Here is a 24,055-nt window from a genome sequence, read left to right on the forward strand (position 1 = left end):
TCAGCTGTTTCTGAAGGAGAACCGAGAAAACCACAGTGCTGGAGTCGCTGAAACCCGCTCAGAGTAAGATCCTCGAAGCCCAGGACTCTGTTCACCCCCCTGTGACTCTGAAAACGGCGGCAGGCTTCGCGACGGGGTTCGTGAAAATGGCTGTTTAAAGAACTGACGCCGACATCTGTTTGTGTTTCAGCTCGGCGCGGCTTTATGAAGCGGAGGACTGTGCTTGGTAAGGTGTTACTTCAGACGGATATTATATTGTTTTGTGTAGTGTGTGGGGGGCTACTTAGCCGAGCTGTTTGGCCAAGTGACACAGACATGGCTGACTGTAGAGGATCAGCAGGTCGGGGCCAGTCGAGCTGTTTGTTTTGGCTTTGCTTGTAGCTGAAGTACTGTTTGGTAACGTTACATTCGAGTTAGACGTTCTCGGTTACATAAAGCAGCACAAACCCGCTGATATAAAGCTAACGAATCGTCGAATAACATAATATAGCTGGCTACAAGTTCTGAAGACATGTAATGAACTGTAATACGTGCCCCCAGTCGCGCTCTGCGTCGTTTGTTATTGTGTTCAACGTCTGAAGTTGGTTTCTTCACCAGTTTTCAATCTAACTTTCCGGTCCACCTTAAATGCTGCGTTGCTGCCGTTCTGGTGCCGTGTGCTGCGCTGGGGAAGCATCGGCGGTGTAAATAACTTATTAAGGTGGAACCGGAGAATTGAAACAGGCGCTGGGGGAAAAAATAAGACACAAGATTCGACAAAAAGGTACATCTGTGAAACACAGGAGCCACCTTAAATATGACTTGTTGTTCCTAATGTAGTAAACAAGGTTTTTGAGTAGTGTTTACAGTTGTGTTACACAAACATTTGTTTGGCTCGCTAGTAAAGTCCGAGCTGATATGACGAAATAAAACGTCGTGTAAACACGTAAAACACTCTCTTCGTGCCGTTAATCCTCGAACACAAGCCCGGGCCGAATCGTTTAAGGTGTTTTTTTTTTGTTTAATTTGCCTTTCTCCGTGTTTTTGAGCGTAGTGCGGATGTGGTGTGTGTTGTGCAGCTTTTGTAGATCACAGCACTGCGCAGAGGTCTGAGGTGGCCTGCTTTTACGGGCCCGGATCCTATAGTACTCTACTTCTTTTTTTATTTCTCTGGTAACTCTTAAAGCCCCCCTCAGTGTAAGTCCAGTGTGTAGCCGTGGTGGTGGTTTGTGATAGAAGGCATATCCTGTGTGAATAAACAGTCAAAGCAGTGGCTGAACATTGCAGCATTATAAACACAGTTTCAGATAAACAGGGTTTCGTACCTCACACATCTAAAGAACCAATCCCGTTAACTTGGGGGTGGGGCTTTCCAACTGCCTGTGAGTTGCAGAAGAATGCATTGACATGATGCAATTTCCACAGCAACTGTGAAAACACTGCTGGACAAAACAGTTTTTAAGTGTAAACCGGAATAAACACCTCTGCACCGTGTTTAATATGCCAATACTTTATGATACATTTCCATCTTTAACAAGTGGGGGGACACTTACATTAATTAAACCTTAGTGTGAGGGAACATACGCGATTTTGAGGAAGTACTGTTCTCACAACATAACAAATGTTTTAAGGTGGAGCGGTGTGTGTCAGTAAGAAGTGACTATCTTTTAAGGTGGAGCGATGTGTGTGAGTAAGAAGTGACTATCTTTTAAGGTGGATCGGTGTGTGAGTAAGAAGTGACTATCTTTTAAGGTGGAGCGGTGTGTGTGAGTAAGAAGTGACTGTATCTGTTAAGGTGGAGCGGTGTGTGTGTAAGAAGTGACTGTATCTTTTAAGGTGGAGCGGTGTGTGTGAGTAAGAAGCGACTATCTTTTAAGGTGGAGCAGTGTGTGTGAGTAAGAAGTGACTGTATCTTTTAAGGTGGAGCGGTGTGTGTGAGTAAGAAGCGACTATCTTTTAAGGTGGAGCAGTGTGTGTGAGTAAGAAGTGACTGTATCTTTTAAGGTGGAGCGGTGTGTGTGAGTAAGAAGCGACTATCGTTTAAGGTGGAGCGGTGTGTGTGAGTAAGAAGTGACTATCTTTTAAGGTGGAGAGGTGTGTGAGTAAGAAGTGACTATCTTTTAAGGTGGAGCGGTGTGTGTGAGTAAGAAGCGACTATCTTTTAAGGTGGAGCGGTGTGTGTGAGTAAGAAATGGGACTGTATCTTGTTGGTGTCTGAAGTGTAAATTGTCTGTAAGTGTTTTGAATTCCCACAGAAACTCATGTGTAACTCGAGGTGTTTAGTATGTAGCACTGTCGCTAACGCAGTTCGCCTTCTCCCAAGTTTGGAGACATTTCCACCTTAAGTGATCAGAAACAGTTAAAATAAGTCAGTGTTACCCCCCTATGGAGCAGGAATAGAGCAACATCCCCATCTCGGTTGGTGCTTTTCAGCGTTTGGAGTCTCTCCGTTGTCTAAAAACCTCCAGATGGCGTTTCTCTGCCGTGAGCAGAGAGAGAGAAAGCCTAGCACCGGACCCAGACACTTTGTTTTTTTACCCATTTACAGACACCGGGGCTTCGTAAACACATTAGAGCGGTTTCCAGAGCAAACCGACTGTAGAGCAGCACATGGAGAGGAGATATCTTCTGAATTGCATAAAGTGTTTTTTGATTACAATCATCAACTACACCTTTAAAAGAGGACTCCAACTTATTTCACGTTTGGGAATAGTTTACTAACCTGTGCATGGCCAATGATTTATCAACGTAAAATGTAAAAAATGAAATGAACATATAATATACTCACTAAGTGTTTAAACAAAGTACTAAAGAGAATATGGACACTCTGAGTGTTGAGAATCAGCAAACGACAAACTGAGCCTCTGTCCCGGGACGAGACTGAAATCTCATTGGTCAAAACCCTGCTTTATTTTTGTGCTGTTTAAAACTCCGTGTTCGAATGGGCCCTACCCCATCACAGAACTCCTGACCTCATCATGACGTTTAGTGAAGACAGTTTCATTCATTTGGTGTGTATCTCTGCACTCCTCCCCCCGTACACACTCCTATAACACGTTATATGTCTCCTATGTTTGTTTTTTAAATAACGTTTTTAGAAACTAACCACAAACACATCAGTTCATTTATATACATCGTGTTAAATGTGTACTGCCCCTTTAAGTATCCCTCTATGGTTATGTAACCTGTCAATCATTATCTAATAATAGTTAACTTTATTTTAGATATTATTAATGTTACTCATGATGCGTTTAACAATGGTAGATTACTCTATACATAGTAGCTTTATTAGTAATAAAATAAATGTGTTTCTACTCTCACTGTCCACTCTCTCAGCTCCGCTCAACAGAACTGTAGTCCATGTGTTGCTCTGCAAACTTTGCTTCCCTCCCTTCACCTATTTCTTCAATTATCAGGACCCCCACAGAGCAGGTGTGTTGTGGTGGTGGATCATTCTCAGCGCTGCAGTGACACTGACGTGGTGGTGGTGTGTTAGTGTGTGTTGTGCTGGTGTAGAGTGGATCAGACACAGCAGTGCTGCTGGAGTTTTTAAACCCTGTGTCCACTCTCTGTCCACTCTGTGAGACACTCCTCCCTCGTTGGTCCACCTTGTAGATGTAGAGTCAGAGACAGTAGCTCATCTGTCGCTGCACAGTGTGTGTCGCTCGTCCTCTAGTCCTTCATCAGTGACACAGGACGCTGTCGGCTGGATGTTTTTGGTCGGTGGACTGTTCTCAGTCCAGACACTGAGGGGTTTAAAAACTCCAGCAGCACTGCTGTGTCTGATCCACTCTACACCAGCACAACACACACTAACACACCACCACCACGTCAGTGTCACTGCAGCAAGGTGTGAATAAAGTATGTAGAACAACATGAATGCCACTGTGACTCCAGATTAATGTTGTTTCCTCGTTGTTTGAATCAGAGATCCTTTGAGAACCAACCGGTTTGACAAGCTCTCAGTATGAACCTGTCTCTCCAGGAAGGGCTGAGGGAACCGTCTCGTGTCTCCCAGCCGACAGAGGCCGGTGTTGTTGATGTGTTTGTGGTGTCAGTTTGCATGTTGTTGCAGACGTGGACGTCCTCGGCTCTGTTACACGGGCCACTGAGTTCAGAAGGGTCTCTCGGTCACGTCTCAAACTTAGCTCAGTGTATTTTTACTGCAGTGAAACATAGACTCCAGTCGAAGTGCTTGCAGCTCTGGGCTTATATTTATGACTTATCTTTAAAGCCACTGTCAAGTTGTTTATGAATTTTATAAAATGAGAGTTGGTCTTTAAAGGAACGCTGGGTAAAGTTCTGTGAGTCGCTCCTGGGCTCCTCTACATGTGCAGAATGTAAAGCACTTTTACTGAAATCAAAGGGGTGTGAGGAGAGAGGGGTGGTCCACGGCTCTGAGCTGAGAGGGTAGGTGTGATGACAGAAAGATTGACACAGGCATCGGCATGTTCTACACTGCTCCAGTGCGCCACACGCTGGGAAGAAAACGCGTACGTACTCCTTCAACAGGCGAGAGTGCGGGGATAAGGCCGGCGGATTGCAGGCGGTTTCGGGACGTTCTCATTGGTTTTGGGGCAGACCTGATGACACTCGCTGAGGTTAACCCTGCCCATTAAAATCAAACAGAAAGCTGGGTAAATACATTTCCCTTCGAACACTCACCACAGAGACAGCTGTCAGGAGAGGAGCAGGGACACGAGGGGACGGTGGCTTTAAAACTGGGAATGGTCTCCAGTGAAATGTAAATGGACAGTGATTAGGGGGAGGGCTGCTGTGATCATATTGTTGCATTGGGCAAGTGTTGTGTTTCTATTCATTAGTGAGAGTACAGAAGAAAAAGCGAATACATGTAAGTGACTCCTTAAACCACAGGAGGGCGCCTAATCCCTCGGTGTATACAGTACATGCACAAAGCTGAAGGCATTGATTTATGACTGTGGAGAACAGACAGCAGGAGGCGCTGTGAGTCAGAGGTAGAGGTTGTGGAATGATGTAAGAGCTTCCTTTTGCCCGTCTGCAGACTGCATCACCCACCCACCCCCCTTTTTTAAAACTCCACTCTCTCAGTTCTACTGATCGTACAGCTCGCTTTGTAGTTCTACACTTACAGACTGTAGTCCATCTGTGGCTCTGCATACTTTGTCACCCCCCTCTCCCCCCTGTTCCTCAGCGCTCAGGACCCCCACAGAGCAGGTGTGATGTGGTGGTAGATCATTCTCAGCGCTGCAGTGACACTGACGTGGTGGTGGTGTGTTAGTGTGTGTTGTGCTGGTGTAGAGTGGATCAGACACAGCAGTGCTGCTGGATTGAGGCGCAGACTAATTGCATATTAATGTGTACTGAATAATGAAGATTTAGAGTCATATCTTATTCATGTTTAAGATCATAAGGTGACTTTTAGAAAGGTGTTTTAGGGGTTACTCGATGACTGTGACTTTAGAAACGTCCTCGTCCACGCTGCTGAAGCTAGCTACGAACTTAAATAAACCAAGAAAAGCATGAAATTGCTGTAAAGAAACCTGTCATGAATATTCATAAGATTATAATCTCTGCACTTTGAAAATGAGCTGTTAAAGTGAAAACATGGTCTGTATTGAGTTTCTTTACTTTTATATTGTAAATAGGGGCGGGCAATATGGCCCTAAATTAATATCACGATATTTCAGGGTATTTTTGGCGATATGAACATAACACTGAAAAATACTTTTATTATTTTAAGAATGAATTATTGCAATAAAATAAATTGTATATTAGTTATATTAAATTAGTAATTCATTGTCTGTGACCCTTATCCAGTTCAGGGTCCTTATCCCGGTGGGTCCAGAGCCTACCCGGAATCATTGGGTGCAAGGCAGGAACACACCCTGGAGGAGGCGCCAGTCCTTCACAGGGTGACACACACTCACACATTTACTCACACACTCACACCTACGGACACTTTTGAGTCTCCAAACCACCTACCACCATTTTATATATATATATATATATGCCCTGTGAAGGACTGGCGCCCCCTACAGGGTGTGTTCCCGCCTTGCGCCCAATGATTCCAGGTAGACTCTGGACCCACCGCGACCCTGAACTGGATAAGGGTCACAGATAATGAATGAATATATATATATGTATTTATTAAAAGTTTTTATTTTGCTACAAAAGTTCCAAACATTCCAAAGAGGCAACAAAAATATCTGTAAACATTTGTTTATTTTGTAAACAATAATTTACCAAGGTTCTGATAAAATAAATAAAGTAGAATATAAATCTACCACACAGATCAGTTGTGTTTCCCGTGGTTTATTGTACGTCTGATATTCTGTGACCACGCCCCCTCCACACGACGGAAGACACGCCCCTTTTGTAGCCGGTTCCTCCGCCTCAGAGCCGCTCTCCTCCGTACTTCACTGTGTCTAAATCACTCTGAGGGCAGCGGCAGGACGTCATTACGCAAACAATCAGAATATCACTATCACCACCATGTTGGTTTTTTTAATCCTTATAAAAATGATGATAATATCAAAAACGATAAGAGCCCTAATTGTAAAAGTAGCATAGCTGTTAGCATTAGCACAAACACCACTAGGTCCTGCTAGGCTAACCGTCTCCATGGCAACAGTGGTAGAAACACGGGGGAAATTTAAAAACACCATGTTTTTGTGATTTGGAATAAATGCAGGGTTGTTGAGGAGGGTGTATACAGATAAATACTGTTTATGTAGCTTTTGTAAACAGTGTTAATTCACGTTTATAATCACTGCTTCACTGATGAGGCTTGTAAAGGGTCCAGTGAAAACAGACAGACAGTTTATAAATCAGCACAGACACTGAGGTGTCCTCTTCCTGTCTGAAGTCTCATCACCTGCAGTAAACTGAGCTGCTAGATTTGGAGATGAACTGAGCCTACCCTTGATGTTTATTTCTGCTGTTCTATTTTGACTATTCTGTTCTATTATTTCTATTTTGATTAAAGGCAGGTACTTTAGGGTTTTTCTGAAATAACACAGTTTCGTTTGTAAATCCAAATGCAGCCAGATTTTTTATTTTTCATGTTTTTCTCGCATTAGCTTCATATTCCAGGCTTTTTGCTGCTTGTTCTTGTTAAAATTGTTTAGGCTTTTTGGCAGTAACCTCACTTTTTTTTCAGTATAACTGTAACTTTACAATAAACAAAACAGAATTAAAGCATTGTAAATATCTTGATTAAAAGCTTAGATCTTGCTCTTTGTCACTGCATGGAATATATTCCAATAACAGCACACATCTGATTTAATGTAAAACAGACACGTTTTCTTCCTTAAAGGAACACCATGTAAAATGTGTATCTTAAAGTGACAGCTTTAAAATCATTAGCTGCGTTCGAAAGCCTGTGCTGCGCGGAGCTCGACTGCTACGTCATGGAAGGCTCTACGTTCAGAGTCATTTGAAGGATGCAACAGACAGCGTGCTTTTGTTCGGTGCACTATTCTCAGTCCAGACACTGAGGGGTTAAACTCCAGCAGCTGTTACTTTTAAATTGAGAAAAATACTAGGGCTGTTGATCGATTAAAAAGAAATGAGTGAATTAATTGCAGTTTGTTGTGATTAATCTTGATTAATTGCACTGTCCCAACTTCGGAATAAAGCTTTTAATGAAGGATATTTAAATGTAAAATAATCGAATCAACACAAGATCAGCACAGTGTTAAGTGTTAAATAAAATCAAAATCATAAAGTTAGTGCTTCCTTGTATTTTTGGGGAGGGATATAAACGTGTAGTGTGTGATATTCATGACAAACTGGAGAGGAAACAGTTCTTTATTATAATGAAGACTTTTAATATTAGAGAAGATTTTAATTAGAGTCTGTTAAAGGTGGCGTTCACGATTGTAATAAAAACCCCTGTGTATAAAGCTCTGAGTGTGTCTCCTCTCCATGTGCTGCTCTGGAAACCGCTCTAATGTGTTTACGAAGCCCCAGTGTCTGTAAATAGGTAAAAAAACAAAGTGTCTGGGTCCGGTGCTAGGCTTTCTCTCTCTCTGCTCACGGCAGAGAAACACCATCTGGAGGTTTTTAGACAACGGAGAGACTCCAAACGCTGAAAAGCACCAACCGAGATGAGGATGTTGCTCTATTCCTGCTCCATAGGGGGGTCAGTCTGACTTAATTTTTTCACTTAAGGTGGAAATCTCTCCAAACTCGGGAGAAGGCTAACTGCGTTAGCGACAGTGCTACAAACTAAAGACCTGAGTAAATGTTTTAGGGAGAGCTTTAGCATCGGCCTCAGAGAAGATTTAACAGAGAAAACTAAGGCTACAGTGCAGTTCATGAGAGAGAGAGAGAGAGAGAGAATTGAATTCTGAACTCAACAGTAATGAGGCTCTTCCCTTTTCTAAATAAAAGCGCTAATGTCACTACACTCTGTAAGAAGAATGAATTATGACAGGAAATTGTTGCCAAATTTGGTAAATGACTAATTACCATAAAACGATATTAACAAATTATGACCGCACTCATAAATACATTTTCCATTCTCAAACCCAAACACATCCCAGATGTTCTCCTCTCAGTGCCGTCGCTCCGTACTCTAACAGTCCGGGAATTACCTGATGAGTCTGAGCAGGTCACAAATCCTCACTGAAGCACCCAGCGCTGCTGTTAATTTGCTTTATGACGGCAGTTAGCAGTTTTCCCAAAGAATATCGCTGGCATAAACATTTCTGATGGATATAAAATCAGCAAAAACACCTATAAATTTAGTTCAGGACCCCTGTGTAAATGTAACCTCAGCCTCAGTAGGATCATTAATCACGGACAGGAGGCTCGTGACAAACCGTCTTCTGGGTACGAAGGAAATGAAACGTATCCTGGTCAATGGGGAGGCAGTACGTGAAGGGTCAGCTCTTGAAGTGTGGCTGTTGGAGCAGGAGAAACGGTCTCAGGGCCACACTGTGATGCTCACAATGTTTTGGTCAGACTCTGAAACTCAGGACTTGTGGGTTGTTCCCGGTGTGCACTGGTTAGTGCAGGATTAAGGATGGACTGCAGTGGGATTGAACCCTCACCTCCGTCAGTGACTCACGCCCAGGACCCTGTCGCCTCTCGGTGCTCATCGTTCCTCCGGAAAACTTTGGGCAGGTTCTAACCAGGGCCCCAAATCCAGTTTCTGAAGGAGAAATGGAACATAGGCCCTACGCCATATTCTCAGAACCAGGCCTGGCTGGTCAGGACATGGCTGCCTGTAAAGAAACAGAGTTGTCTTAGTGGAGTAAAGGCATGGGGCAGCTGTGGTTAATGGTTAGAGCAGAGGGCTTAGGGCTGAAAGGTTGGTTTGATTCCCCACGAACAGCAGGAAAACTGGGAGGGGGGTGGGAGTGAAGGAACAGCACTGTCCTCCTCCTCAATCCACGGCTGAGGGGCCCTTAAACACAGCACAGAACTCACAACTGCTCCCCGCTCTGGGTGTGTGTTCACAGCCCCTAGTGCCCTACTGTGTGTGTGTGTGTGTGTGTGTGTTCACTGCCACTGATGGTTAAACACAGAAGACACATTTTGTTGTACGTTGTATAATGACAAATAATTGCACATTAAATGGAGTTTGACGTCTGGTCGCTGTAGTTCATCATGTGATTTGCGTTGGGAGACTTTTAAACCGTCCTCAGTCAGAAACCTGGGAGTAATATTTGTTGGGTTTAAATTGGACAAACGGATAAATTCAAGAGTTAAATCCATTTTTTTATTTTTTATTTTTTTTTTAGCTAAGACTGCTGTCAAAAGTGAAAATCTTTCATGGATTTTGAGAAAGTGAGTCATGCTTTTATTTCCTCGTGCCTTGATTACTTCCCACTCGCTGTGTTCTGGAGCTGGAGAATCAGTAGGTGCCCGGTTACACGAGGCCGTAACGTCCACAGCCAGGTTACTAACACGAGAGAGAGAGAGAGAGAGAGAGAATTACTCATTTACTAGCTTCACTTCATTGGCTCCCAGTGGTTTTCAGGATTCATTTTATTTTTAGTTTTTTAAATCATGGCTTATCCCCAGTTACCTAGCGAAGTTGCTCCAGCGAGGTCCCTCTGATCTGCTTCAGTCGGTGGTCCCCAAGTCGAGGCTGAAGCAGAAAGGGGATTGATCATTACAGATTAGAATATCTCCTTCCCTGAGCAGCTGTAAAGCTCTCTTTCAGTCCTTGGATTTTACCAGTCAGGGGTGTGTTGTTTTATATTATTATTGATAGCTGTCATATTGTTATTTTAGTTTCACCTTAATTGTGTGTGTGTGTGTATATATATATATATATATATATATATATATAATCTTTATAAATAACTTGACAATGACTACTCTCCATCACTGTTGCTGCGCTGTGTTTACTCGTGGTGTATCGGCGTGTTGTTGTTGTTTGGGACTGAACACAGCTCCGTCATCAGTTCAGACAGATCAGTAGAGTTTGTTCCTTCCTTGTTGCAGCGTCCAGCTCTCGCTGGATTCTTTCGTCGGCCACCGATCCGAGGAGCGTTTGAACCTCTTCAAAAGACCACGGCGTCATTTTACGAGCTGCCGTCGTGAGTCGGATAAAAACAAACGTGATCTCTGCTGCAGCTGGAGATTTTACAGATGGAGAGTTGGTGCTGGTCGTCTGCGTTGCGTGGCGTAGAGTGACGACTCTCTCTGGACGATCAGCGCTCTGCAAGGTTTACACGCCACGGTTTAGTCCCTACTCGACTCGCTCTGAACCACGAGAGAACAGCCGCTAAACAAGAACCCGCTTCCAGAACCAGGACCTGATTCACCTGGTGGAGGAACTGAAATGCAGAGTGGAGCCGAGTGCGGTGAAGAACAGCGGAGATAAATGCACGTTTGACTTCTAACAGCGCTCACAGTCCTCGGTGTTTCTCTGGTCACTAGAATGTGTTGGTTACACCGAGTGTGAAGAGTTGTGAAAGTTTTATAACCTTGTGTTTGGTGTGTAATTAGTTATAATAAGAGTGAGAAGTGAAGCACAGCACACACTGTGTTTACTGCAGAAACGCACTGCTCGGGGTCACGGTCGAAGCCCAGCAGAAAAGCAGAGAAATGTAGAGGGCTTGACCCAGTTTCTTTTTACTGCTAATATCCCAAAGGGGCAGCATTTTGGGCAAAAAGCAATCAGAAAATAGGACAACGATCGCGGAGACAGTGTCCATGCTGCTGGGTGTAAGAGAGGAAATATATATTTAAAGAATAGCTCTCAAAACACCCTGGAAACACAAGTCTCTAAACACCTCAGGCCTGTAACAGGGATCATGTGAAACTAAGAGGGTCATTGCAGAGTGAAGGCCAGCTTTAGCCAAGAGTCTTCAGTAAAAACATGTTTGCAGCTGTTGTGTGTCACGTTTAATTGGTGTTTTTTGTGTCTCTCAGCACTGAGGTAGCTGTGTGCCCACAAGCTGCGTTTGATTTAATCCTGTCTCTGCTTTGAAGCCAACAACTGAGGTCAGACTGTGTGCGCGATGGATATTTTCCAGTGTTAAGAGAAGCACCTGAGCTGGTGTTCTTATGATCACCTTGAAGCTCAAAATACAACTGCGCTGGCCACAAGGCCACTGTCATGGGGCCTGTTTTTGAAATATTAAAATTGGCAACACACATTTCCCATAATGCCCCAGTGTCTTTCCAAATGCTTGAGCAGTTAATGATTTCAGTCAGAGCCTGATCATTGCTTTTTTTTTATACAGAATAATGGATGTGGGTTTTGTTTTTTTCTCCTTTAAACTCTATGACCCCAGTGTATTCTCTGAGTTTGATGTAGTGTCAGTGAATCTACAGTTCCACCTTAAATAGTGAAGCGATTACATTGTCTACTGCAGCATTTAAGGTGGAACTGTAGTGTGAACAGAACTCTGCAGAATGAGAATCTGAGCTGAGCTCCATGTCACAGAAGAGTGAGGAGAGGGGGGTAATCTCTGATTGTGGAACTCTTCTGAAGGAGAATGAGGCTCTAAATGTAGCTAAAGTCCAGCAGCTCCTCTGATATCACTGCAGACTGGTGCAGAGCAGTCGTTCAACTACACTACGACACTGTGCACTACATAATGCAGAGGAAGTGTTTGAGATTCAGCCTAGTGGTGTAGAGGTGTTACTGCTCTGTGTCGAGTATAAATGGGCCTTTAGCTGTGGTGGGGATGGTGTCTAAGGCCGGTGTCCGATCAGGCTGCAGCCTTTTGCTGTTTTAGTGGACAGCATTTCAAACGAGGTGGCTATGGCTACAGACATCAGGCAATAGACATGTCGACCCCTGGGTCCACAGCCGTTTCCTCCCGTCTGAGCTGAAATACGCAGCATCTTGTGTTGAGAATTGCTCCTGGTTATGAGCTGATGTTCTGAACCTGTGACTCGTGTTTCCTTCCTCCCGGCAGAGACATGATGCTGATCTGAGGGGACTGGGCGGCCTGAATCATCCCGTCCTTCATCTGCCCGAAGAGAGAAGACTTCTCGGTGAATGTGAAGAGGAGTTGGGCCTGTGGAAGTGTTTCACCTCTTTGTTCCTTCTTTTTATTGTTTTTCTTTCTTTTCTCTGACGGAGAGAAGGGGGCCATGGGTGGAGCAGTGAGCGCAGGGGAAGACAATGATGACTTGATTGACAACCTGAAGGAGGCTCAGTACATTCGCACGGACCGGGTCGAGCAAGCTTTCAGGGCCATAGACCGTGGGGATTACTACTTGGAGGGTTACAGGGACAATGCCTACAAAGACTTGGCTTGGAAGCATGGCAACATTCACCTCTCAGCCCCGTGCATCTACTCTGAGGTCATGGAAGCGTTGCAGCTCCAGCAAGGACTGTCTTTCCTCAATCTGGGCAGTGGCACGGGATACTTGAGCACAATGGTCGGCCTGATCATCGGTGAGTACTAACCTTTTAATATACCTTTGTTCTGAGAGTTTACGATCAGGGCTTTTAGCAAATATTTGATTGAATTGTCTTGTTATTGTGTGGTTTTTACAGTAAGAAGTTATGATATTCCCGCCATGATTTACCATTCTAATGACAAACAATAAAGCAACACTAGGACACCCGGAGGAAACCCACGCAGACACAGGGAGAACACACCACACTCCTCACAGACAGTCACCCGGAGGAAACCCACACAGACACAGGGAGAACACACCACACTCCTCACAGACAGTCACCCGGAGGAAACCCACGCAGACACAGGGAGAACACACCACACTCCTCACAGACAGTCACCCGGAGGAAACCCACACAGACACAGGGAGAACACACCACACTCCTCACAGACAGTCACCCGGAGGAAACCCACGCAGACACAGAGAGAACACGCAACACTCCTCACAGACAGTCACCCGGAGGAAACCCACGCAGACACAGAGAGAACACACTTCTCACAAACAGTCACCCGGAGAATCACCCTCAGATCTTCACACCACACACACCTCCACTGGCAGAAAAACTCAGCGTGGTGGTTCCCTCAGTGGCACATATTCATACTTTTCAGTTAGTGAACATAATTGTAGGTAATTCTATTCCAGGACTTTTATTGTGTTCTTTTATTCTCCACAGTTGTATAATGAAATATTACAGAGATCCCCCTCTCCTTCTGGAGAAGAGAATGTAATGAACCTTTAAAATAATAAAACAGGGGCAATTTATTAAAGTTCATTAAGGTCCAGATAGAGAACATTTTATTAAATCCAAGGTCCGGAGTGTAATGTATAACCTGTGTATGATCAGTGCTGTATCCTGTACATTACAATAGCCTCATAGTTATAGCATCATTTTATATCGTTAACAACTGAATGTCACTTTCAATCATATTTCAACAGGATTTATTAATGATTAGAGATAATAAACGCTCTAAATACAATGTCCTTTTCTCGTTTCAAGTAAAATTTACAAATAAAACAATGATTTAAAAAAAGAAATAAAGTCCCTAATGACTTGTAGTTGCAGTTGACTTTACTGTTTTTCCACAACCAGCGATCTGATTGGCTCTTATTGCTGGAGGGCGGGACTTAATCCATAAACAGAATCCATGTTCAACGTTATGAGAATTTAAACCCGTAATCGTCCCCTTCTCATTAAAGTTTCTGGTTGTAACTCACACAACACCGTCGTCCCGAAAGTGTCCCATAAGAGCTTTGATCTCGTCCCTCGGGCTGTTTTTACTGGCCCCAGGACAGCGGCGTCTGGACCCTGCCCTGTGTGTGTCACTCAGTGGAGTCACAGCACTCATCATAATGCACAGATCTGATTGGCTGAGGAGCCTCACGTGTGATATGCAGAAACACATGTGATTGGTCTGTGAGTTTCCTGGAGCGCTAAACCTGCACCGTAACGACTAGAAGAGTCACACCGCTTCAAACACACACTCTGTTCACAACTAAACAGCTCTGAATAGTTTATCAGCTACAGGTCCAGGTCCGGATCGGACAGAGTCTGGGTCCGGACCTGGACCGTGTTTCACCTATATCTGACCACCGCTTTAGGGAACACAACTGGACTTTAACACCACTGCTGTACGTTATTGTGTATGTTACGGTACGTTACACAGGTTGTATCTTTAGTGACAGTAATGAACCTGCACCTTTTCTTCTTCTGAGAGTGTAGAACAGGCTTTATGACTCTACACTGATCTGGGCTCCTGTGGTCCTGGAATTAGACTTCTGTAAGATGTAGAACAGCTCCTAGTTTCATGTCATGTCCTTGAGTTGCTGGTGTGAATGATGAATGACTAAAAGAAAGCATTACCAAGTTAATGATGTACAGAAATAACACTGTTGAGTGTTGAACTGAATGCAGGGCAGTGACACTGAGTCCGAGACAAGTTCTCTCATGTTCCGTTTTTGGAAATGACAGCACAACTACTGGAGCAGTGCACTGCGGCGTTGGCAGTGTACCAGGAGAGTTATGAGGGCAGTGTTACGGCAATACCTCCTGTATTTGAGCAAGTTACACATTTTAAAATACAAGAAAACTGTAAGAAAAAAGTGCATGAGTTCAGCTGTGTGTCGTCGGTCGTGTCACTTTACTTCTCTCTCTTCTGGGTTGTGTTTGATATTTCTGAATGTGATGATAATTCTTCCCTAGGTCCTTTTGGAGTGAATCATGGCGTGGAGCTCCACAAAGATGTAGTGGAATACGCCAAGGAAAGGCTTGAGGAGTTCATTAAAAACAGTGACAGCTTTGACAAGTGAGCATTGGTTCTTGATTCTTATAAAAGCCGTTTTATCACACGCTGTGACCCCAGAGATCTACAGGGGTTGGACAATGAAACCGAGCCGTGTATCAGGACGACAGTGCACCAGTACACACAGCGAGACTGGTGAAAGACTGGTTTGATGAACATGAAAGTGAAGTTGAACATCTCCCATGGCCTGCACAGTCACCAAATCTAAATATTATTGAGCCACTTTGGGGTGTTTTGGAGGAGCGAGTCAGGAAACGTTTTCCTCCACCAGCATCACGTAGAGACCTGGCCACTATCCTGCAAGAAGAATGGCTTCAAATCCCTCTGACCACTGTGCAGGACTTGTGTATGTCATTCCCAAGACGAACTGACGCTGTATCGGCCGCAAAAGGAGGCCCTACACCATACTAATAAATTACTGTGGTCTAAAACCAGGTGTTTCACTTTCATTGTCCAACCCCTGTGGGTCTGTAATAACACACGCTGTTTTTGTACTCTAAATATTTTCCTAGAAATAAACCATATTGTTTTTATTTTAATACCATTTTATGACCTCCGATATAAAGATGACAGAATAATAGTGCAGTCACAGACATGAAATAGCAACATATTTTAGCTAAATATTGAGTTATTGTGAATATTCAGGCACTGAAACTGTAGTATAAAAGGTTAAATATATTAAATAAATTAAACATGAATAAAATGAACCACTGTTTTTAAGCATATTTACATAACAGCTCCAGAACAGACCAGAGATCAGAACAGAGGCTAAAACACTGGTGACATTTATTCTTCTGTAAACAAACCTTCTGGAAAAATGATTGAGGAAATGCCCAGATATTGTGCGATCAATTGTTAATGTGATCGTTGGGAAGGCCTTCTTGCCTCATGGACTGTATTTATGGACATTTCTGACCCGACAGCATGTGGATGTGGGTCATTTCTGACAGAAGCAAACTGCACTGAACCAAAACTGGACTCATTCAGCCACTGATTCCACAAACCTCTGGCAAAAAGACATGGCAGTGTTGGCTTTGACGGCGCCAAAAGTGGCACAAACAGTGACTCCTGGTGACGTGGCCCTGATCTGGCGTTAGCGAGCATGAGCAATCTTCTCAAGTGCCGTCATTCCAAGTGTCAAGCGGGCCATAAAAACGGGGGCCGTGGCCCAGACCAGGGCCAGAGTAATTCTGCTGCTTGGCCATTGTTAGTTACTTAAAGCTGTTTTGGAGACACGTACCTCACAGAGATGTACAGCGATTGTGGCTTTGGTCTGTCCCAGTTCTCCCTCTCACCACATGGGGGCCACATCAACACCAGATCAGGGCCATATGGCATCAGAGGTCAGTTGTTAGGTCACTGTTGAGTGCGTGTGTGTCTTTACCAGAAGGGGGTCAGATGTGTGACGTGGGGCCGGATGAGTGTTTACACTCGGGCAGTGTGCACCACATCCACACGTCGTTTTGGGGAATGTTTGTAAGTTTAACTCGAACGTTTGCCTTTCAGGTTTGAGTTTTGTGAACCCCATTTTGTCGTGGGCAACTGCCTGGAGATCTCCTCCGACAGCCATCAGTACGACCGCATCTACTGTGGAGCCGGAGTGCAGAAAGACCACGAGAACTATATGAAGGTCATGCTCAAAGTTGGAGGGATTCTCGTCATGCCGATCGAGGACCAGGTGAAGAGTGACTCTGACGTCTGCCTCATGATCACTCACTCATGACAGTGCTGTTAAAATAATCTCTCACACACACACACACACACTAGTGATTAGAAGCTGTGAACACACTCAGACCTGGAGGGGTGTCTCAGCGTCCGGGCTGCAGTTGGGTGTTTAGTGCATTGCCCAGCGGTGCCCCATGTTTCCTTTCAGTTCTGGAGGTTAAACCAGGAGCTTCTCAGTCCCAGACCTGCTCCTCCAAAGCTCCGTTCATGGCTCTCCCCCAGTTTTACCCTCAGTTAGTGTGAAAAAACAGGGCAGTGGTAGATGAAGCTCAGTAAGAGCTGTGATGTTTACTGAATTTAGAAATAATTTAACTACAGAGGGAGCGCAACTGTCCTTCAGTGCCATGATTTTATCATTTATTACCTAGTGCCAAATAGTTTGGGCGTTAATCATCTACTAAACTGAGTAAATGTAGTTACATTTTTACTCATTTTACTCATGCTCTTTGATAACATTTATTTATTTACACACTGAGTTTTCACTCACGCATTCACATCACTCAACTCAGGGGTTCCTACCACTTCCACGGACACAGGTGAATATAACCAAGCACCTGGACACACAGCCTGCTTCTACAAAGGTTTCTGAAAGAATGGCTCTCTCTCAGGAGCTCAGTGAAGTCCAGTCGTGATATTTCAGTGGTATAATAACAAAATGGAAGGGGTGGGGAACCACAGCAACTCGGCCACAAAGGTTTAAGGCTGTTATAGCTGCAAAGGGTGGGCCGACATCATATTAAACTACTATTGGAATACTATTGGAAACGTGTGTGTGTGTGTGTGTGATGGACTACAGTGCATAAAGCATTTATACGAAATGTAAATGTACAGATGGAGTATAATGTAATGAATTAGAATAAAATGTATAATAATGGTGCTGTTTGTTGTGCTTTTGCAGTTGACTCAGATCACCAGGACTGGTCAGAGCTCGTGGGAGAGTAAGAACATCTTGGCGGTTTCTTTCGCACCTCTTGTGCAGCAGAACAGGAGTGACTGCAGCAAATCAGAGAGCGTGGTGCTGCGTGAGTTTATACTGTATTTCTCTCTCTCTCACACACACACACACACACACACACGTGGGGGCGGAGCCTGTGCAGCGTGTGCAGGAGAAACTCTGATATGCGCTGACTCGGATTTCACTTGGAGTCTTTACTTTAGTCGTGAGGAGGATGAAGTCCGGGGAGGATGTTGTGGGTGGAGGTCGTCACCGGGAACGGTTTTCAGTGAACGGCTGTGGCCTCGTCGAGAGTTAATCTGTAGAACCGCTCTCTTCTGAATGTGTCTGAGACTGTAACTGGGGTTGTGCAGAGGTAGGGGCTGGTACACAGCTCTATACAGTGACTAGCTCCACTCCACCAATCACTGATGAGGAGGCGTGTCAGTAATTGTTATTGTCAGTAATAAATAATTCTCTAAAACAGTAAAACCTTTAAAAACACGTGACTGATCTTATATCTTTGGGTAAAATAACAGCTTCACTCAAGAACAAAAAAACTCAATAAAATACACGATAAAAACAAGGGTAAAATAAACTGAAATATGTTTATTATTCATCGACTGAATCAAGCAATAACTAAGTGACTAAACTGAGACTAAATCTAATGTATATTTGAGTCAAAAGACTAACGTTAAAACAAAATAAATATCAACACAGAACCCCTCCGAATGATTTCAAACACCACCTCACGCTGCTTTTCTTACGTTTTGGATCCTCACCGATCTCACACGCAGTCTCTCTGGAATCTGACTGTCGTCGTGGCGATGGGGAACGCTGTGTTCCAGTGAATCTCTGTGAGCTGAACGTAATGGGGACGTCTTGTTTATCTGAGAGTGTGTGTCGGTGCTGTAGGTGCAGTGTGTGCTCTGCTCCCGGAGCCAAAACCCCAGGGTGTGGCCCTCCATTAGCTGCAGTGCTCTTAGTGAATTCTGTTTTTTGTTTTTGTTTTTTTTTGAAGTAAAGAATAACTCAAAAATCCACACTGCAGTAAAGAGCTGGGCTTATGTCCTTTACTCAAACACAGCCCCAGCCCCATGCTGCCATCCCTCCCTCCCTCTTTTATTCGGTGTGTCATTCAAATTCAAACGTTACGTTATGTTCACAATCGTGGGCTATTTTTTGTTCAATAAAAAGACAATTGTCATTTTTAACCCCTAAGAGCCCAGACGCCATGAAGCCAAATTGTGAGAAATATAAAACAAACCAAAGAAACTTTTCTTTTTTTCCACTTTTTAAGCCGTTTTCGGTGTTAAAGAAAACGTAAACAATGTCTTAAGTAAAAGTAAAGTTACAGATTATAAAAACGACTAAAAAGTACCAGTACACAAACAAACTACTCAACTACAGTAATGTGAGGAACTGTAATTCATTACTGTCCACCTGTGCCACTGTGAATGAGTGAGTGTGTGTCGCCCGGCGATGGAAGAGTGCCCCCTGCAGGTTGTTTTTCTTCTTGCACCCAGTGATTCCCGATAGACTCTGGACCCACCGTCTCAGCTGTTACTGACAATAAATAAATAAATAAATGAATGACTTGTAGAAAGTCGCTTTAAACCATGTTTGTACACAGCGCTGAATCTGCCCTGAGCCCAAATTCATGACCTCAGTGAGGTCTTTACACACCGTTGCACAGAAAGTGCTGTCTTTGATTGTAGACGTCTCCTTCAAACCCCAAGAATAAAAGTGCAGACTCTTCACTTCCCTCTCTCTCTCTTCCTCGACTCGTCTGCTGCTGTGTGTCATGAACGTGACCTTATTTCAGCCGAATGTAAACGCTCTCTGGAATAAAACGATGACGTGTTTAAGCTCTAAACAAACACACGAAGCTTGTACAGGGTTTAGTTTTTCTCTCTGACTTTTATTAAACTCGACAAACACAGAAAAAAGCGTGCAGTAGCCGTAGAAGAAGATTCGTGATCCTTCTTTGCTCCTTCTACAGGAAATTTAACATTTAAACATTAAACAAGATCCAGATACAAACCATGCTTCATAATTCACACCTTTCACAGCAGCCTCTCACCGAAGTGTTTTCTCCTGTGTTCCTCAGCTCCGCTGTCGGTGAGGACTCTCCAGGACCTGGCGCGGATCTACATCCGCCGCACGCTGCGCAGCCTCACGAGCGACGAGGCGCTGTCCAAGGGCCCGGTGCAGAGAGCGCCGCAGAAACGCAAGCGCAGACGCTGCCGCCGCCGCAACCGCATCAACACCTACGTGTTCGTGGGGAACCAGCTGATCCCTCAGCCCATAGAGAGCGAGGAGGACGAGCACATCGAGGAGGAGAGCAAAGAGGAGGAGCAGGACAAAGACACGGTGGAGCCCGTGAAGCCGGAGGAGCCTCAGGTCAATCTGCTGAGGGACAGGATTCTGAGACTGCCTCTGCCGGAGTCGCTGAAGACGTACCTGCTCTACTACCGCGAGAAATAGCCTCGGACGTCCGTCTGCGGAGGAGAGGGTTTTCACAGCGCTTTCTCTTTTAGGGCAAACTCTTTTTCATCTGAATCCTTTGATAATGTAGCATTAATTAAGATTTCCAGGACGTGGTTCATCATCCGCTCTTCTGACGGTTTCTGTAGGATTCCGTCACCGATTCTGATTTTAAATCCTCGGATCACCGCAGACCAGAGGGCGCTCCCCTCAACTCTCACCGGTCCTAGTTCTCCACGTTTGTACTCAGAAGTGTTTGCTAAATTTGCTAAAGGTATTTTCTCCACATTGTAACAGAAGCTTTGACGGTCTTCTCCCGCTTCAGAGACCTGCACGCAGCCGTGGATCAGATCCGAGTGCTGCACTTAGTCGAGTTAGAGGCCGTTTTCCTCATCAGTAAACTTCAGTAACTGGGTGGGGATGACTCTTTCTTTTTCCCCTTTAGGGAGCCGGAGCCTGGATGTGGTTCTGATGGTTCTGCTGGCTCTGCTTGTGGCGAGAGCCATTAATGGGTCTGCGCCTGTTTGGGAAAGCCTTGTGTTGTGGAAGTGAAGCAGATTCTGTGTTGTGAAGCTGTCTTTAGGGCGGCCGTCGTTAAATGAGTTGTTCACATCCACAGCACTTTAGATCAGAGCTTCCCCGCTCCTTTCCCTCATCCGGCCGCTCTACAAACGTCTGTTCACCTCAGTACGGCCTCCTCTTACAGCAGCCGTGAGGGGGTGACCGGTCTCGCTCGACTCCAGAGCATTTTATACCCCTCCAGCCACAAGCACACACTTAGCATTGGGCTCAGGTGGAGGTGCTCCAGAGGGAGGTGTGCACAACTGGAAGGTCTGTGGGTGCACGTTTATCCGGCAGCAGGAATCGCTCCTTCGAGCCCTCAGACACACACCTAATTCTATGGAGCGGAGTGTAAAGGTGCTGAGGACTAAGATTCAGAACCAGTCCAGCACTAACCCTAATCCATGCGTGTGGTTTCGCTTGAACTGAAGCTCTGGCGGAAGGATTCGGACGCTGGGTTTGCCGTAGCTTTCTAGAAAACACTCCATTCTCCGTGTGGTACACAGCGGAACCGTCGGCGCGGCGCGGCGCAGAATGTCAGAAATATTTGATGCTAGTCGCTCGGCAGCAGGCGGTGACGTGGAGGTCCTTCTGCAGGTGAAATAACCTTTGATGTGAAAACTGTGTGGACTTTTATCTCAAACCTAAGCCTTTCAGGTTGTCTTTTCTTTTCTTTTGTAACTGGGTCCTGGGCTTAGGGACTTGACTTTTCAGAGCACTGAACAAAATCACACGGGTTATATTCCCTGAGAAACGGAGACGTAATAAGAGTGTGTCAACAGAGAGGCGTCCGTCACTAGAAACCTTTCTGAGAATCTGTTCTTGTCTGAATTCCTCAGATCGTCGCTCACAGAATCGATCGAACTTTAATGAAATGTACAGCTTTTATTTTGAGCGCCCAGGTGTTACCCCCTTCCCTTAACTCACCTTCTTCCACCACAGGGAGCGCTGTCGTCAGGGTATAGGCCTTTTTTTTCCTGCTGGTGATTTTTGTACAGAATTGCACAGCTGTGTGGGTTTGTAACGTTTTGAACTTTGTAAACACTTGGTTTCCTAAGCTCCATAACTGTTTGCTATGAGTGTGTGTGTGTGTGTGTGTGTGTGTGTGTGTTCGCCGCTCACCAAAAAGAGAAGCTCTTGGAGTGTGTTTGTGTGTGTGTGTAGGGATACATTGTACATAGGAACTGAGGGTTTATTCATTTTTACACTTTAGTAGAGATGGCCTTTTCTTGTAAGGCACCTTACACACGTCATTAGAACCTTCAGCGTCTGGAACCAGAACCTAAAGTCGTAAAGGTTTGAACCCAGATCCGTTCAGGTCTGAGACCGATGTTTAGAGGAAGGGTTTCCTTTGATTTGATGCATTGTTTAAAACCGAAATCTGACTTTCTGCTGGTTCAACACTTTAGAGAAAGCACCGTCTCAGCACTGTTCCCTCGCGGCGAGGCCCTGCCGGCTGCGGAATGTGTATCTGTTCACACAGGTCCGCTCTTCGTGACTGACACGGACTCGCTGCCAAAACAGGAAATGCCTTTTTAAATGACTCCAGCCGAATCTAACCGCGGCGATGTGACTCTGGAGCGTGGCTCGGTGGAAGGCTTTGGTCTCGGAGGTTTGTAAACGGCCCTCTGGGTGTTGTCTTTGTTAGGGTTCTGTTTTCAGGGTGCTCTGGGGGGCGAGGGGGTAACTCTGTTCGTCTTCTTCGTAACCCACGTGACCGAGCGTCTCGCACGTTTAACCCGTCTGTCATTTGAGAAACGACCTGCTCTTCTCTGTTAATCATCGCTCTGCTCTCGAGCTCTTCGCGGTGAGCCGTGCTGCAGAGTGCCGTGTAGAAGCTGGGAACCCTTGCGCAGTGGACAGCGTACGGCACTGGGACACAGTTTGACAGTGGACCATACGATTGGGGATTTTTTGGGGATTCTGTGGAGCTGTGGAGTCCAGAGTGAGACGAGAAGATCAGGTTTTTGAAGCAAACTACTGAGCCCTGCTGGCTTCATCCCTTCATGTTAAAATTAAGACGTGGGAACAACTTAAAAATGCATGAAAAGAGTCCGCTACTGTCCACAGTTTGACCCCAGGCCTGCGCTCTGTCTACGGTGCTTTTCCACTGCATGGTACCGACCCAACTGGACTCGCAGCTCCCCACAGGAAATGGCTCTGGAGTCGTCTCATGGACGACACTCGAAAATATAGTTTTCCCATGCATTAAATATAGAGTCCTGAGCCTTATTTTGTTCCCACACATTAGCGTCTCATTCACATGCAGAAGTTGTTCACAGGGGTTTTTTTTTTCTAATGGGATGTCCCCAGCAGGCCCCCGTACTGAACCTCTCCAGTAGATGAGGTGTGAATGGTGTGAGTTTTCCTGCTGCGTGTGCTTCAGTCCCGTAACCACTGCTTTTCCACCAGCTTCAGGAGGAGGCACCGTCCGCTGTTGGACGCCAGAATCACAGATGACGGACTTTGTGCGAGATGCTTTTTCGTGCGCTCTGAAGGTGAGACGTTGAACTCGTGTTTCTGAGCAAGTTTTTGAACCCGAGGAGCTTCGACATTCCAGTGGACGTCCGGGTGGACAGCACGCTTCCCCGCAGACGAGCGTTGAAACTGTGTTTGTGGTTTTTGAGGTGCACAACTGACCGTTTGTAATTTGATGCTCTGTTCACAAGCGTTTTTCATTAAATCTATTTCCAGAACTCTGACTGTGTCTGAGAAGTGTCTTCTGTGGACTACAGCGTTCAACATGAGGTAGCTGCACTTATCTACACACACCTCAACCTCACACTGGCACTAGTTACAGATTGTAGTCCATCTGTTGCCCTGCATACTTTATTATCCCCTCTCAGGACCCCCACAGAGCAGGTGTGATGTGGTGGTGGATCATTCTCAGCGCTGCAGTGACACTGACGTGGTGGTGGTGTGTTAGTGTGTGTTGTGCTGGTGTAGAGTGGATCAGACACAGCAGTGCTGCTGGAGTTTTTAAACCCTGTGTCCACTCTCTGTCCACTCTGTGAGACACTCCTCCCTCGTTGGTCCACCTTGTAGATGTAGAGTCAGAGACAGTAGCTCATCTGTCGCTGCACAGTGTGTGTCGCTCGTCCTCTAGTCCTTCATCAGTGACACAGGACGCTGTCGGCTGGATGTTTTTGGGCGGTGGACTGTTCTCGGTCCAGACACTGAGGGGTTTAAAAACTCCAGCAGCACTGCTGTG

General features: G+C 45.2%; 1 protein-coding gene across 3 annotated transcripts; it reads left to right on the forward strand.

The window, feature by feature from the left end:
• On the forward strand, nt 1-23,540 carry pcmtd1 (protein-L-isoaspartate (D-aspartate) O-methyltransferase domain containing 1). Of its 3 annotated transcripts, XM_066683105.1 has the most exons (7): nt 1-226; nt 12,348-12,426; nt 12,520-12,832; nt 15,038-15,140; nt 16,644-16,815; nt 17,761-17,884; nt 19,907-23,540. In XM_066683105.1, exons 3-7 carry the CDS (start codon nt 12,526-12,528, stop codon nt 20,281-20,283), a joined length of 1,083 nt encoding a protein of 360 aa, XP_066539202.1. In that variant the 5' UTR covers nt 1-226; nt 12,348-12,426; nt 12,520-12,525; the 3' UTR covers nt 20,284-23,540. The 3 variants fall into 3 exon arrangements, with proteins under 3 accessions (XP_066539202.1, XP_066539201.1, XP_066539203.1); XM_066683104.1 differs by having other exon boundaries at nt 12,348-12,832; XM_066683106.1 differs by lacking the exon at nt 12,348-12,426.
• Nucleotides 23,541-24,055: the final 515 nt, after the last annotated feature.

The sequence above is a fragment of the Hoplias malabaricus genome, chromosome 10 (assembly GCF_029633855.1).
Source record: "Hoplias malabaricus isolate fHopMal1 chromosome 10, fHopMal1.hap1, whole genome shotgun sequence".
NCBI classification, from domain to species: Eukaryota; Metazoa; Chordata; class Actinopteri; order Characiformes; family Erythrinidae; genus Hoplias; species Hoplias malabaricus.